General features: G+C 18.8%; 1 protein-coding gene across 1 annotated transcript in view; it reads right to left on the bottom strand.

The window, feature by feature from the left end:
• The window catches only part of LOC128956378 (uncharacterized), an 18,121-nt gene extending 2,347 nt beyond the window's left edge, over positions 1-15,774 (bottom strand). Inside the window, exons 1-3 of the mRNA XM_054302115.1 lie at positions 15,000-15,774; positions 8,152-8,588; positions 780-856 (exon numbers count right to left, since the gene is read on the bottom strand). Of these exons, the coding sequence (XP_054158090.1) occupies positions 780-856; positions 8,152-8,588; positions 15,000-15,763 (1,278 nt within the window). The 5' untranslated portion in view covers positions 15,764-15,774. The remainder of the gene's footprint in view (positions 1-779; positions 857-8,151; positions 8,589-14,999) is intronic.
• Between the last annotated feature and the right edge of the window lie 2,442 nt (positions 15,775-18,216).

Here is an 18,216-nt window from a genome sequence, read left to right as displayed (position 1 = left end):
GTATGTGTATGTGTATGTGTGTATATGTGTGTATATGTGTGTATATGTGTGTACATGTGTGTATATGTGTGTAATGTGTGTATATGTGTGTATATGTGTGTATATGTGTGTATATGTGTGTATATGTGTGTGTATGTGTATTATTATAGTATAAGTATTATTATTATTATTATTATTTGTTCACTGAAACAACTTTTTTTTCATTGTTATATTGAAAAAAAATTTGGCTTTTTTATATATATATATATTATTTGTTAGTGTTTTATGAAAATTAATGATATAACTAAAAAAAATGTTATATAATACTGTATTTGTTGTGTTTTTTGGATACATTAATAGCCTATATAATCATTATTGACTCATTAAACACAAAAGTGTGTAATTTTYTTTATAGTATATATAAAAAAAACTTCTTTTATTATTATTATTACTAAATATGTTACAAACAAACAAAAAATAAAACTAAAAAAACATTTTTTTTGTATGTCAAAGATTCAAAGTTATTGTTATTATTATTATTATAAACAATATGTTTTTTGGCTATTTTATACTATCATATATAATAATAATAATAATTTATTATATTCATGTATTTTTTTTTTTGTATATTATTAATTTCAATTTTTAGAAAACAAAAATAAAATTAATTGTATGTAATAATAATAACGATGAAAATAAAAAAAAATTTTAATTATTATTTTACAAACAAATAACAACAACAAAAATTAAAAGTTTTTTAAAAAGTTATTTTTTTTAATTATTTATTTAATAATACATACACTAATATAGTTGGCATTAATATAGTCGGATCCGATGATATCGTTATTAAATTTTAATTTCACTATTGAGTGATCATCTATTTTGATGGGTTGATGACATATAACATGAAAAATGATTAAAAAAAATAAGATATAAATTGTATAATAAAAACCATTAGAAACCGGAAAATAGTTAAATAATAAAAATAAAATAATAATAAAGTTTACGATTTTTCTAAAATAAAATATAAATTATTCAGTATATTAAAGGCAGTAGTAGTAGTAGTAGTAGTAGTAGTAGTATATTGTGTGAGTGGTATACTGTATATATATATATATATAAATTATATAATTACAAATAAAATATTTATGAAACTTTTTTATAACAAATAAATGAGATTTGATTTTTTTTTAATTAAATAGTTGAAAATAGCATTTTAAAATAGTCAAAATAATCAAATATATATATATATAAAAAGCAATATAACAAACATATATATATATATATATATACAATAATATAAATGAAATTGTTTATCAAAAATTTGTTTCAATAATATGTGTGTGGGCTTTATGACGGCAATCAATAATAATAATAATAATAATAATGTGGAGGTGTTATATCATATGTATAAATATAATATATATATATATGAAAACACAAACACATTTTATACATTATGTTAATATATATAATGTATTACTAATGTATAGTATGTATACTCTTAATTCAATTATGTTTTTCTTCAATATATGGTTACAATGAACTAACACTTATGTATATATATATACTATGTATAAGATAATTGTGTAGTTAATCATCATTGATATACATCTCTCTCTCTCTCTCTCTCTCTCTCTCTCTCTCTCTCTCTCTCTCTTGAACCGTATGTGTAGGTATGTATGAGTATGTATGAGTGTGTATGTGTATGTATGTATGTATGTATGTATGTATGTATGTATGTATGTATGTATGTATGTATGTATGTATGTATGTATGTATGTATGTATGTATGTATGTATGTATGTATGTATGTATGTATGTATGTATGTATGTATGTATGTATGTATGTATGTGTGTATGTAAGTATGAGTGTGTATGTGTGTATGTATGTGTGTGTGTATGTGTGTGTGTGTGTGTGTGTATGTATGTGTTTGTCTGTACAATATCCTAACTTTATGCTGTCTAATCATTTTGAATGTCATTACATGTATATCATTGAAACATAAGGTCATCTATAATAAAAACAGTACTTTATATAYATATAYATATATATATATATAGTAAAGTCATTTTATACCTGAATTATAAAAACTTATTTTTTTGTTAACATTTATTATATATCATATATTTATTTTTCTTTTTGAAAAAATAATGAATCTATTTTAAAACAATATGACAATTGTTTTTTTATCAATTAGAAAATTTTATATTTTATATATATATACTGTATATATAAAGTTTTAACTAATCTGTGCTTTTAGTTTATTAAGTATTGTTTGAAAAATAAACTAAATATTTATTTAACAAAATCTAACTTAAATATCGTATATAATCTATTTGTACAAAAAACAAATATGATAAACATTTTTTAAAAATAAATTAAACAAAAATAATTACAGTATATATTAAGTCATTAAATTGTATCTAATATATCATAAGATGAAATAAATATAATATATTATTATAATTATAATTAACAACTTAATTACAATTGTTTTTTTAAAAAAAATAAATAAATTGTATTTTGTTTACAATCTCACTAACTATTTAACTATTTTAGATAAAAATCGTAGTTAAATAAAAAATAATAATTAAATAAAAAAAAGTAATAAAACTTTAACGTAATAAAAAACACATACATACAGTACATACACATTATACATACACAGTGATAATTGTTGTGGCAATTAATTGTCAAAAAAAATTGCTTATATAGGGTATAAACTAGATAAAACAAGTTTGACTTTATTAAATAATTMATACTACAAAAATTTATATATATATATATATATATATATATATATATATATTATTTTATATAATACGTAATAAATTTTATGACATTATATTTTTAATAATATATATATATATATATATATATATTTAATTCATTACTACCGGTAATTATCATTACCAGGCATTTATAACAATACATTTAAATATATAACTTATATATACTGTATATATATATATTAATCTCAACTAATATAACAAATATATAATATTAAACTAGAGATTAAATTCATTCAATACTGATATAATATGAAACATATTTTTTTGTTACTAAATAAAAATAAATATATTAAATAAAAATTCATTCATTAATTGAAATATTCATTAATGTATATTATATTACTATTTTTTCCTGTTTTTTGTGTGTGTAAAATACATRTATAAACAAATATTGAAATATATAATTGAAATAAAATTCAAAAGTAGAGTTTATTATTTTTTTAAGTACTAATATAAATATTAATAATTAATAGTATCTAAAATAAATCAAAATTTTGAAAATATATAAAACTATTTTCAAACTTAACATTACACTTAAACTAATGTATAAAATATACAGTTTATAAACACTGTATATGATAGTTGAATATTTGAAATTAAATGATATATATATTTTGAATAAATTTATTAGTAATTAAACATAACACTAACTATTTTTTTTTTAATAAAATAATAATAATAATACAGTTATACTGTATATAAATAATATCAAAAATAATTTTCAAAAGTTATTTTCAAACAAACTTTAAAAGTTTGTTTTATGGATTCTATATGTTTGTGTGTGTGTGTGTGTGTCTGTGTGTCTGTGTGTCTGTGTGTCTGTGTGTTGGTTTTCAAAGTGCGAATTTTAAAATTTTGATTTCAGATTTAGATTCTCCATCAAAAATAAGGTATAGGGGATCAGCATTGAAATTTTGATATCTCTTCAGGAACATAGAGAAAATGGCGGCCAAAGTACAAAAAATTATGTTATCAGATTTAATAAGCTTAGATAATCTTAAAAATTAAAAATATTATGATTCTATATAAAATTTTATTTTATATATACATAAAAATGGCTGCTAATATACAAAATTTATTAAATTAAAAAAATAGTATATTATTTACTACTATAGAATACAAATTTAAATTTAAACAAAAATAATGCACTTTTATATAGTAATATATAGTAATACATAGTAATATATAGTAATATATAGTAATATATAGTAATATATAGTAATATATAGTAATATATAGTAATATATAGTAATATATAGTAATATATAGTAATATATAGTAATATATAGTAATATATATATATATAGTAATATATATATATAGTAATATATAGTAATATATAGTAATATATAGTAATATATAGTAATATATAGTAATATATAGTAATATATAGTAATATATAGTAATATATAGTAATATATAGTAATATATAGTAATATATAGTAATATATAGTAACATATAGTACTATAATACATAGTAATAAATGGTAATATATATACATACAATACATACAATACATACAATACATACAATACATACAATGCTTACAGTACTTACAATACTTACAATACTTACAATACTTACAATACTTACAATACATACAATCAACATTAATAATTGCGTTAACATTAATATTGCGTCAACATTAATATTACGTCAACATTTAATAATTGCGTTAACATTAATAATTGCGTCAACATTAATAATTACGTTAACATTAATAATTGCGTCAACATTAATAATTGCGTTAACATTAATATTACGTTAACATTAATAATTGCGTCAACATTAATATTACGTCAACATTTAATAATTTTAAAAAAGTGAAGTCTCAGTACAAGTCAAGACATCGAAGGGACAACATGTAAGTCAAATTTATTTCTTAATTAAATATAATTATTTTAAATATATTAATAATTAATTATTAATATTTATTTTTTATTTGATATTTGTGATTTTAATAATTGCGTCAACATTAATAATTGCGTCAACATTTATAATTGCGTCAACATTAATAATTGCGTTAACATTAATATTGCGTCAACATTAATATTACGTCATTTAATAATTTTAAATAGTGAAATTATTATTTCAAGTCTCAGTTCAAGTCGAGCCATCGAAGGGGCAACATGTAAGTAAAATTTATTTCTTAATTAAATATAATTATTTTAAATATATTAATAATTAATTATTATTTATTTTTTATTTGATATTTGTGTGATTTTAATAATTGCGTCAACATTAATATTACGTCAACATTTAATAATTTTAAATAAAGTGAAATTATTATTTCAAGTCTCAGTTCAAGTCGAGCCATCGAAGGGAATGTACTATCGTACTATGTACGTAATATTTATTTTTAACTAATCATATTACAGATTATTGTATTATATATTAATTGAATATTAAAATTCAAGTCATATTTAAGATCAAGACATTTATGATTATTTGAATAAAATGTCTACTATTAATATGTGCAACATTTGTCAATTGAATGTCGAACTTATTCAATTTGCTCTAATGGAAAAACCTTGTATTCACCGCTTTTGTCCTTCATGTTTGATGTCACTTATAAAGACTGCATTCGATCAATTTAAAGATCTCAACTGTGCATATTGTCGTAATTTATGGATGAATAAAAACGAACTTAATTTTGGAGTAAAAGCACATCTTCTTCAACATCCTAATTACTTTGATATTCTTGAAATTAATGTAAACAATAACTATAATATAGATAATCAAAATATTATGATAAATATATATTATTTTTATTGAAGAAATAATTACAATTATTGACTATGAAATTATAACTATTGATTAAATAATTTGTATAAATTTCATTAAAAGGAAATTAATTAAATAAAAATATTTTTGAAAAAATTAATTTGAATATATTTTCTTTATATATATATATATAAAGTAGTAATTGTAAGTCAAGTCATTTAAAATCTGTCATTTTAAGGCCAGCTATCGGAGAGAACAGTCGTAATTAAAATAAATTATTTATAAATCTAAATTAGTTATCTTTATTTATAATAAATATAAATATTAATATAAAATAATTACTTTATTTATGTGATTACCTTTTTGTAACATATATTATTATTGAGTCAACATTATTACGTCAACAGTTTATTGTAATATAAAGTAATAATTATAAGTCAAGTCATTTGAAGTCGAGCTATCGGAAAGAACAGTCGTAACTATTATAAATTATTTATAAATTTAAATATGTCATGTTTATTCCTAATTGATATAAATATTATTTTCTTTATTTATGTGATTACCTTTTTGTTGCGTCAACATTTTATTGTTATAAAGTAATAATTGTAAGTCAAGTCATTTGAAGTCGAGCTATCGGACAGAACAGTCGTAAGTAATATTATAATTTAAAAACGTCTTAATTTTATATAATTATTATTTTTAATTATTTAATAGATAAATAAATATGTCTGATTCACAAGATTTTGACGATGAATTAGATGCTATTCTTGCAAACATAGAATTTGATGATAACGGTAATGTTATTGATATAGCGCAAATATTTGACGAAGAATTTGATGAAAGCCTTCAAAATATTGAATTTAATAATTATGGTCAAGTTATGAGTATAGAAGAAATAGTTCATGATGTTTTAAATCAACTTGTCATTGATGTTTCTCTTGAAATTAATGCTTCTGAATCTTGTGAGGAAACATCAAACGAAACTTCTGACGAAACATCTGGCGAAACTTCATCAGAAATGGATTTTGAAGAAGAAAATGAATCAGATGATGAAATGGATGACGATATTGAAGATATATTAAACAATATTAATACTAACAATGATATTTAAAGCATTGTTATTACATCCATTGTTATTAATCTATATAATTTTATATAAAAAACAATATTCTCATTTTTAATACTATTTGGATTTGTTTATTATTAATGATTAACTTTAAAAATAATTAAAAAAAAAATTCTTAATTACTTTATCAATTAATTTTATTTAAATCTTGTATTTAATAATTTATATGTTTAAAATAAAATAAAAATTTTATATAATATTGAGTTATTTATTTTTAATTAAAAAATCTTATTAAAATGCAAACCCTAATATGAGTTTTTAAAGTTTGTTTCTGGCAATGCTTTCTAGCATTCTCAACTGGTTAATATTAAATTTTTAATTTTACTTTTTTTAATCTAAGTTTTTGAAGAAAACTATTTATTCAAAATATTTAAAAACTTTATTTTTTAAAAGAGGCCTTTAGTTTTAGAGAGAGAGAGAGAGAGAGAGAGAGAGAGAGAGATTCAAATTATTATATAAATGAAATTAAATAGCATTTAAATTATATTATCACATAAATTTAAACAAAAATTTTTTAATTAAAATAATATATTTAGGATCTCTCTCTCTCTCTCTCTCTCTAAAAAAATTTTAAAAATATGTTTTCTTGAAATAAATATTTGGCAACTAATCAAAACATAATCATTATATATATATATATATATTTAAAAAAAAGTTAAATAAAAACACACGTAAACATCAAATCAAATTTAATGTATGTATAAACTTATTAATAATAAAWAWATATATATTATACTGTCTATAGATTAGTGACAAGTATTTAACCCATATTACAAATAAATTTTTAAAAAATTCACATCAAATAAAACAAAATATAAGTAAAACATTTCCCAAAAACTTGATAGTACTGTATATACAGTTATAATGGGTTAGAGAGAAAAATTATATATTATATATCTATCAATGATTATTAGCTATGGTTTTCAAACTGAGAAACAAACAAAAAAATCTCAACTAATCATTATATAACTTTGATACAGTATAATGGGTTAAAAATTATTTATTTTTTTTTTTTTTGAAAAAAATATTTTTAAAAAACAAACATTTTTTTGCATATTATTTAAATCAATCAATCAAACTATATATGATATATACATTATATATATATATACATATATATATATACTGTATATATATATATACTGTATATATATATATACTGTATATATATATCTAATGTATATAGCTATATATCTATATATATTTTCCAAAAAAAGTAGTACAAACATAAACATCATATAATTGTGACATAATATTTAGCATAGATATATATATATATATATATATATATATATATATATATATATAGATAGATAGAKAGAGAGAGAGAGAGAGAGAGAGAGAGAGAGAGAGAGAGAAGAKATATATATATWTATATAGATAGATAGATAGAGAGAGAGAGAGAGAGAGAGAGAGAGAGAGAGAGAGAGAGAGAATGATAGATTACTTCCTAATTTAATAATAATAATAATAATAATATAAGAGAACAGTTAGATTTTTTAGGTATATATATATCACTACTTACAGGGAAGTATATTAACAAATCGATTTTTCGGCTTATTTACGGTAAACTGCGATATTTTGGTCGTACGTATACTGGCGCCGACCGCCGATTGRCCGACAGTTGCGTCCTTAATCTGTTCGTACTCTTCGGCCAATCTGAGGCCACTGTCGGCCCGATTTTGGCGATAAAATTCATGAAAATCGCGTACAGATATTGGCCGCGACTCGTCAACTACTGGCCGCCGATTAGCAGCAGCCGCTGAACCGTTAATATTGAAGGTATCGCCACCACCACCACTACCTTTAGGCTGTATGTTATCCATTGTGATGACAGCACTGGCAGCACTGGCACTGGTAGTTAGACTACTTGGGTTGCCATCACTGGTTGGCATCTTATCAACTCTTCTCTTCCTTGACTTACTTTTATATGGCATTTGTTTAAGTATTTTCACACCAAAACTGTTTGTTTGTTTGGTTTGGTTTGGTTTGTATGGGATTTTAAATACATAGTAATAGTTATTATTATTATGATATCATAGCGTCAAATATATATATATATATATATATATTTATATATATACAAAAAAAGTTGATTTTGTAATAATTATGAGGTTTTTTGTGTGTTTCAAATCATCGAAATTATGTTATGTTATGAAATCCAAGCGGTATTTAATTATTAGGTGTTTTTTTTKGTTGTTRTTGTAATTTTTTTTTAACAATTCAATAGATAATCCCATTTATTTAATAAAATATATTATTATTATTATTTTCAATGCGATGAGAAAGTTGAATATTATTTTATATATATATATATAAAGGAAAACAAATAAAAAATAATTATTAATATATTATTATTTAAATTTTCAAACACATATAACACACACACACATATATTTATATTATATATAAAACACTATATAAAATACTATATATAACTTAAATTAAAAAAAAATAAACTAAAAATAATTTAATTAAAAATGTTATTTACAAGTCATTGAGTATTGAATTTTTTTTTAATTAATTATATAAAACAACTTTATTTTTTGTTATCCAATTCATTCATTAAACTCAATAKATATATATAAAAATATTTTTTTTGCTTTATTTATTGTTTAAAGTAAATGTAGTGTAAATTATATATATATATTTATAATATATATATATATATATATATATATATATATATATATAKATATATATTGCTAATATTTTAAATCACTAGTTAACTAGCAACATTATCTAAAAAATTATTATATATTGTGAAACACATACAAATATTTTTCTAAATATTATAATCTAAAAATATTTAACAACACACTTAAAACAAAAATTTATTTATAATATATTATATTATAGTTTAATATATTTAATAATTTATAAATAAATTAAATGAGAAAAATAATTAATAATAATACATTACTAACTATAATAAAWAAAWATATATATATATATATATATATATATAGATTATATATATATATACAATTGGAAAWATATATATATATATATATATAATTTAATTAATAGTTTAGAAAATAATTTTTAAATAATTTAAAAGTATATAAATATATCTTACAATCGATTGCTAGACATAAGTAGTTTGTATAATATTTTTTGTTTGTTTTATTTTTGAATATATATATATATATATWTATATATACTAATTTGTACTTGATGATACAATACACACACACACACACACAAAATTGATATATCCAATCAATAATAATTAATAATAATAAAAATAAATATTTAAAAATATTCAATAACTATTCAATTATTATTATTCACACAATTATTTTTTTTATGTTGGTGTTGTACTTTATTATTATATAWTATTTTATATTAATACACACAAATATGTTTGTATTTTTTTATTAATGTACATAAAAAACACTTTATATATATATATATATTTATTWAAAGTTAAAGGAGTCTATAGTCTCATACTTTTTATATATATATATATACACACTATGAGAGAGAGAGAGAGAGAGAGAGAGAGAGAGAGAGAGAGAGAGAGAGAGAGAGAGAGACTAACACATATAAACTTGTATTTATTATATCGATAGTGACTTAACAAACAWAATAAAAATTATATATAAAATTTTTTTTAGTGTAAAGGTTGACAAACAACACATGCGCTATCAATATGTGTGTAAACAACAATTTTTTTCAAACAATTTTATATATATATATATACTGTATAATCATTATTATAATAAAATGTATATAAATTATATTATATATATATATATATACTAAAAAAAWTTCGTTAATAATTATAAAGTCATATATATTATTATATTATATATATWTTCATAAATTATAAAACAATTTATCTACATTTTTTTATTATAAGTTAAAATAGTTTTAATAATTAAATAAAGTTAAAATGAGAAAATAGTTATTTATATATATATATAATACTGTAAAATATAATCATTAATTAGATTATAATTTCATAATTTAATTATATTCTCTATTCACACAATAGGTTAATAAATAAATATATATATATAAAGTTAATAAAAAAAWWWATTTTACTGTATTTATAAATTATTTATTAAAAATTTATATGTTAACTCATGTTATAATATTTAATTATAATATTGTAAATAGCAGTATATATATATACATTTATATAAAGTCTATTAAATTAATAATTTTTTATGATTTTAAATATCATCGCAACAAATATTGATATWTATTATTATTATTATTATTATTATTATTATTATTATTATTATTATTATTATTATTATTTTATTTTATTTAATATGTATGTGTAAAATRTGGATAATATAATCATTTTTTTAACTAATAATAATTATAACTATAATAWATATATATKTATAACGTCATCATACATGTATATCTTATTAATAAATTATTGTTRWACAGTATATATATATGGGTTTTATATTTATAAATTAATATTTAACTACTAAGTATTGTATTAATTTGCTCAAGGTTCATTATTATTATATACACACACATACAGTACTGTACCTTATATATTGTTATAGTTATAATTATATTTTTGTTTCATTACTTAAATATACATCTATACTAATATACTGTATATATAATTATAATACATATATAAAATGTATTTATATATATATAAATAATCAATATTTGTGTAGAAAATACTTGTGAATACTAGTTATATATATATATATAAATGTTTGTATAGTTTATATATATTATACAATATCTTAATTATTATAACATCAACAAAAAAAATGTTAACATAAAAAATATTTGTGTATAATTTTTTGTTAATGATAAACATTTTAYAATTAATTTWTTTATTAAATCATTTAGTTTCAAACTATTTATTATTATTTTAGAAATTATTTATTTTTAAAAAATGAAATTTTTTAAAAATAAATAATTATTGTATTAATTAGAAAAAAGTTTACACTTTTATTAATATTAATAACAATTTGTTTGTTTTTTGACAACTATCATATATACCCTTAAGTTATTAATATAATAAGTATGTTAATTAATAGTAATATTTTTTGTTAATATAGGATTATATATATATACAGTATTTAATTTTATTATTATTATATATATATATTTTTAACGTAATAAAATAAAAAACCCGTTTTATTTTTTGTTAATTATGACAACAACAACAAAAAAWTTCATTAATATAGTTATAAATTGATTTTCAATATTATATATATATATATATATATATATTTAATATATTCAACCAGATAAACTGTATATTAATATCACATACATATATACATGTATATATATACTGTATATATATTTGATACTAATTTTTTTTGTAACTGTTTTAACCTTGATCATTGAATGTTTATTTATATTCACAAACATGAACATATAGATAAAACCACATGTTTTTAATTATAAATTATAATTATTCAACATTTATATACAAACTATTTATATATATATWTTAAAAATCAATATAAACTCTACATATATAAATTGTGAACATTTTTTAAAAAAAATATTGTATTAAAATATAATTGTGATTTTAAAGTTTAAATTTYWAWAACAAATAATAAGYTAAAAAATATTTAATTAAAAAAATCTATATATATMTATATWTCATGATATTATAAATAATAAATATTGTTTGGGGGAAAATGTGTTATACAATTATTTTCATACAAATTTTTTTAGGCAATAAATTTTAATAATAATAAAAAAATAAAATCTAATAAAACAAATTTGTTTTTTAATTGAAATAATGAAAAACTAAAATCAATATATATATATACATATTTATTCACTAAAAATAGATTTTTTTTGTTTGTGWGATTCAATTCAATATAAATAAATAAGTAACAAAAATATATATAAAAATWTATATATATATATATATATATAATAAATCTTTTTTTGATAATAAAATTGAAATCAAAATATARTAAATGCATTRCTGGTGACAATTGATTTTATGTCATCAACGCATATGCATAATAATATTGTAAATACTGTATATATATGTATATATATATATACAGTATATATATATATATATACAGTATATATATATATATACAGTATATATATACAGTATATATATACTATACATATGTATAGATATTATATAAATATTTTATCTAATTTTATATACAGTATAATCAACAACAAAAAAATGTTAGGATTTMTATAKWTWTWTWTTATTGCTTTTCAATATTTAATATAAAATAATAATATAAATAAAAAAAATAATAATCTTTTTTAAAAAATAATTATAATAATAACATTTTATTTTAAATATTGTATATTATTAAGTCATAAATAATTAATCAGTTTTTTTTCYAAAAAATAATATAAAATAAATTTGATTTTAAWATTTTCTATAAATARTTTTAAAMTAAAAATTTAATTTAGGTAAATAATAGTTTTAATTTCAATTTAAATTTTTATTTTTTCATATTCATATTAAATGCATTTTTAATGTAATCTAAATATAAATTATTTTTAATTTTGTTGTTATATATATATATATATATTTAATAACCAATTAATTTGGATATAATTAAAAACTATAATTATAATTATGTTTACTATTTTCAACATTTTTATAATAACAATTATATGCAATATGTTTTTATTTTTCAAAGTCAACCCTATTTTAWATCAAATACAAAATTTAAACTGTYTTTTTTTAAATTTTAATTATAACTAAAAAWTATTTAATTGCATATATATAATAGCTGTTGATTTAATAATCATTTAATTATATTACGTTTGATATAAATTGGGTTTATTTTAAATTATTTAATAAAAAGTTTTATTGCTAATTATTAAGTAATATATTTTTTTTTTATTAAAATAACTTTTTCACAGTTAACAGTATAAATAWAAATATTATATAAATATTTTTTTTAAATAAAAATTGTATGATTATAAAAAATAACACTAYTTAWAAAATTATATTATATAAAAACATTATAATATCAAATGTATATTAATATCAGTARTWWATTTATTTTTTTATGTCTATTGTATCTAACATATGTTTTGAAACATTATTGATAGCAACATTTGTATAATAAAATTTWAAAATATTTATAATTTTATAATAATAATAAATATTTGATTTAAAATTTTTTCATATACTWTAGTCAATATATCAAACAATATATCTTATATAKACTATACTATATAAGTGTATAATATAGTTGAAAACAAAGTTCAAATATTTATATTATATAATAATTATTATTATATATTTGTTAATCTTGTAAATATTTGATTTGTTTTTTACTTTATATATAATATATATATATAATATAAATTAATGTTCATATAAATGCAGTAATAAAATWAAATATATATATATATAAAATAAGAAACACCTGTAATAAACAATATCAAACAAAAAAAAATTTGTTTGCCATATATGTAATGGCTTTGAAAAAATAAATTATATATATATATATATATAMTATATATATTTTTATACAATACACTAAACATACATAATAATAATAATAATACTTAAATAAAATATAATTAAACAAAACTTACATTTTAAATAGACTCTCAAAWACACACATTWATAATAATAATAATATTAAAATTAAAAATTAAAACAATTTTTTTCTACACTTGATATTTAAATTTTATATAATATAATAAAAACAAACAAACAAACAATAATTAAACTTTGAGTTTAAATTACARTATATTTTTTKTTTAACTGTGAATTTTAATAGTATTAAATAGATTTATCATTAAATAGCCTATTATTATTATTATTATATCATATAATTATTTAACATTAAAATTATTATTATTATTATTATTATTATTATTATTATTATTATTATTATTATTATTATTATTATTATTATTATTATAGTACACACACACACACATAGATACAATATATAAGCTAAAAACTAATAATTAWTATATTAAAAACTTATAGTAAATTAACTATTAAGTTATATAAATTTTTTATAACTAATAATAATAATYATATAAATTTAAATGTAGTAATTAAAGTGTAATAATTGCAACTATCGGTGACTCATATATATATATAAAAATATTATATATATATTAATTAATACAATACTAATAGTAAACACATTTATCAAACCACATGAGCAMATGTATGCCACAGGTATGGTTTTTAATCTGTTAAAAAGGTAACACTACTAATACATACATACATAGACACACACACACACACACATACACACACATAGACATACACACATAGACATACACACATACACATAGACACATACACATAGACACATACACATAGACACACACACATAGACATACACACATAGACACATACACATAGACACATACACATAGACAYACACACATAGACAGACAACCAGTACATACCAGTCAAACCTCTTCATTGGTATAGTATTGTTAGTCCGGTTTTTATGTCTTAGATAACAACAAATCGATACAATAGTCAACAATAAAGTTAACGGTATTATAGTTGTGGTCAGTATGATAATCAACTTTTCCCGACTACTGTCCATACCATCATAACTAGTAGTAGTATTGCTAGTGCTATCAATAACAGTATTGTCATAACTAGTCAATTGTTGAACACTACCACTACTAATAGTATAGTCGACACATTGATTAAGCGAAAACTTATTAACAAACTTTACTACTTTAAAACTATTTGTCGATCGCTTAGCTGCCGGTGCTCTGGCGCTGCTGYTAWCATCACCAGCAACTGTAACACCACTACTACCACCACTACTACCAGAGCAACCRTATCGACCAATGATATAACGGTGCGTACGATTTAATCTCAGATTACAGCGGTTTTCTTCAGTTAGTTTTGTACAATAGTTTGCGTCACTACCAGTCGGTGTTGATGTCGATGATGTCGATGCTGACTGACATTGTTGAGGCACTGGCGATGATGATGATGATGATGATGATGATTGGCCATCAATATTGGCACCGATACTACTAGTTTGCTGGTGCTGGTGCTGGCACTCGGCCACAGTGCTCAGGTATATACATAGTCTAACAATACCGTACACCTGTGTGAGTGTTTGATATGGGCTATTSAATTGAATTTCAATGTTATTATCATTTTTGATATCAAATCTTAAATCATTGTTAACTATCATTGTTTGCATAAATGTTTGGCATTTATTATTATAGTCGTCATCATTATTATCATTATTTACATAACTTTTGATTTTTTCATTATTATTATTTAGTATTACTATTATTAAACATAACATCCTTTGAAATCRWATTACTATTTATTTTCATTAATTGGTCTACAATTCTGTTACTTTTAGCATTGATTTTATTATTATTATTATTATTATGATTACCGCTATTTGTTGGCACAGTTTGATTGTTTAATATAATACCAGACATTGGTATACCATTACCACTGTTAGTCATCATCATAGGGGTGGCTGATGTTGTCAGGATACCGGTGCCCACATTATTATTATTATTATTATTATATGTTGTTATTTTATTTGTAATATATGTATGTATAATATTATTATTATTATTTGTATTTTTATTAAATTCATTATTATTGATAAATTTTGAAACATTATTATTATTATTATTATTAAATATTTTACGATTATTATCTAAATTATTATTATTATTATTATTATATTTTTTATTATTCAAACGAGCTATAATAGAGTTATTTTTATAGTTATAATAATAATAATTRTTATTTGAATAATTATTTTTSAATAAATTATTATTATTATTAWWATTWTTAAAACTATTATCGACAGTTGCACCTGTAGTATAGGGCACTGGTATATTATTATTATTAGTATTAACTAATTTTGCACCCAATAATAAACTAGATAATCTATTAGTTAGGTTACTATTATTATTATTATTATTATTATTATCACCATCGATGTCTACCTGTCCACTGGCACCGGTATCTTGCGATTGTAGATAATTATTATCAAACACACTGTGCATCACCTGTTGGCTTATAAATAATAGGCTTTTCMTCATCAATATCGACGACAGTATCTCTGATGACTATTGGATCGTTTGGATCGCCATGAGTTTGATTAGCTATACTATCGTCTAAAAACTCCTGATTGATTTCAACATAATAAGTCATATTATTGTTTGTATCGGTAAACTCATAGTACGGACTACTATTGTTGTTGTTGTTGTCCATTGTCCGCATGTTTCGTTGCCTATTGTTGTTATAACTGTTGTAGACAACTGTAGGACCGGTAGTATGTTTGACGGTATGGTTGTGTTTAATAATAAGTTGTCGTCGCCTATTGATTTCGTGTTCAATTTTATCTAAATTCTGGACAATCTGTTCGTTCATAGCACTGGACGATAGGTCAGGTATGTGTGTAATACCCGGTGCTGYTTCCGATAAGTTATTATTATAGACATCATCAGCAGTCGGTGCGCTGCCATCCCTAAGCCGTACTRTTTTTTGCTAAAAAATTTTAATTAATAGTAATATAAATTAATAATAAATTATATATAAAACAAACAAAAAAGTATATTAAATGTAAATAAATATAAATTAATAAATAAAATATTTAAATAATTATATATAAAACAAAACAAAAAGTATATTAAATGTCAATAAATATAAATTAATAAATAAAATATTTAAATAATTATATATAAAACAAAAAATGTATATAAATTTTTAATAAATAAAATATTTATCAACAAAAAAGTTTATTATTAAATCATTTGACACTTAATTAATTAATTAATTTTTTTTTTGTGATCTCAAATWATGATTTATTTATTAAAATTGTGTATAAAGTGTATGAATTGAAATAAATGATTAATTAATTTTATTATTAATATTATTATAAWGTTTTAATCCTTATTAATTAATTTTTATAATAATAATAATACCTGATTTATATATAAAATTATATTTAATATATATATATATATTATTGTTGTTGAATATAAGTTAAAATATATGACAATAATTTTATGTTGCTAGGTTTTTAATAGATAATTAATTTTTAATCACTATTATAWMAAAWAAATAATAAYAACACACAGTAATAAAAGTAAATAAAAATAAAAAMTTAATAATAACTTATTTTAATCTTATATTTAAATAGGATTATCATTTAATATATATAAGTATTCAATAGTTATATTAATATACAATAATATACGTTTATAATAATTTTTTTTAAAAAATATGGYATTAATAAAATTAACTATTTTTTTTTAAAAAAAATTAATAATTTAGAAATATTATTGTTAATTTATAATMAAATAAATCTCTATAATATTTAATTATAATTTATAATACATTATATAYATATATAATAACTTACTTTAATTGTAGTTACATTGTRTACTAATTGTGTTATTAGWAATATWACAGTAAATGTTGAATAGTWTARCAACTTATTATTATTGAATATTAAATACATAATCTCTATAATATTAATATATATTTWWAAAAAAATAATAATAAAATAATAAATCCATTAATATTTATTAATAGATTTTTTTAATAATAAAAAATAATTTCAAACAACATATTGTTTAGATATTATTGTAAAAWTATTTTTTTATTAATTAATATTTTATG

The sequence above is a fragment of the Oppia nitens genome, unplaced genomic scaffold, assembly GCF_028296485.1.
Source record: "Oppia nitens isolate AA-2021 unplaced genomic scaffold, nextdenovo-longstitch-racon4-pilon3 scaffold12_pilon_pilon_pilon, whole genome shotgun sequence".
NCBI lineage: Eukaryota > Metazoa > Arthropoda > Arachnida > Sarcoptiformes > Oppiidae > Oppia > Oppia nitens.
Note: the sequence above shows the minus strand (reverse complement) of the source record. Positions and strands in the feature narration are given on the sequence as shown.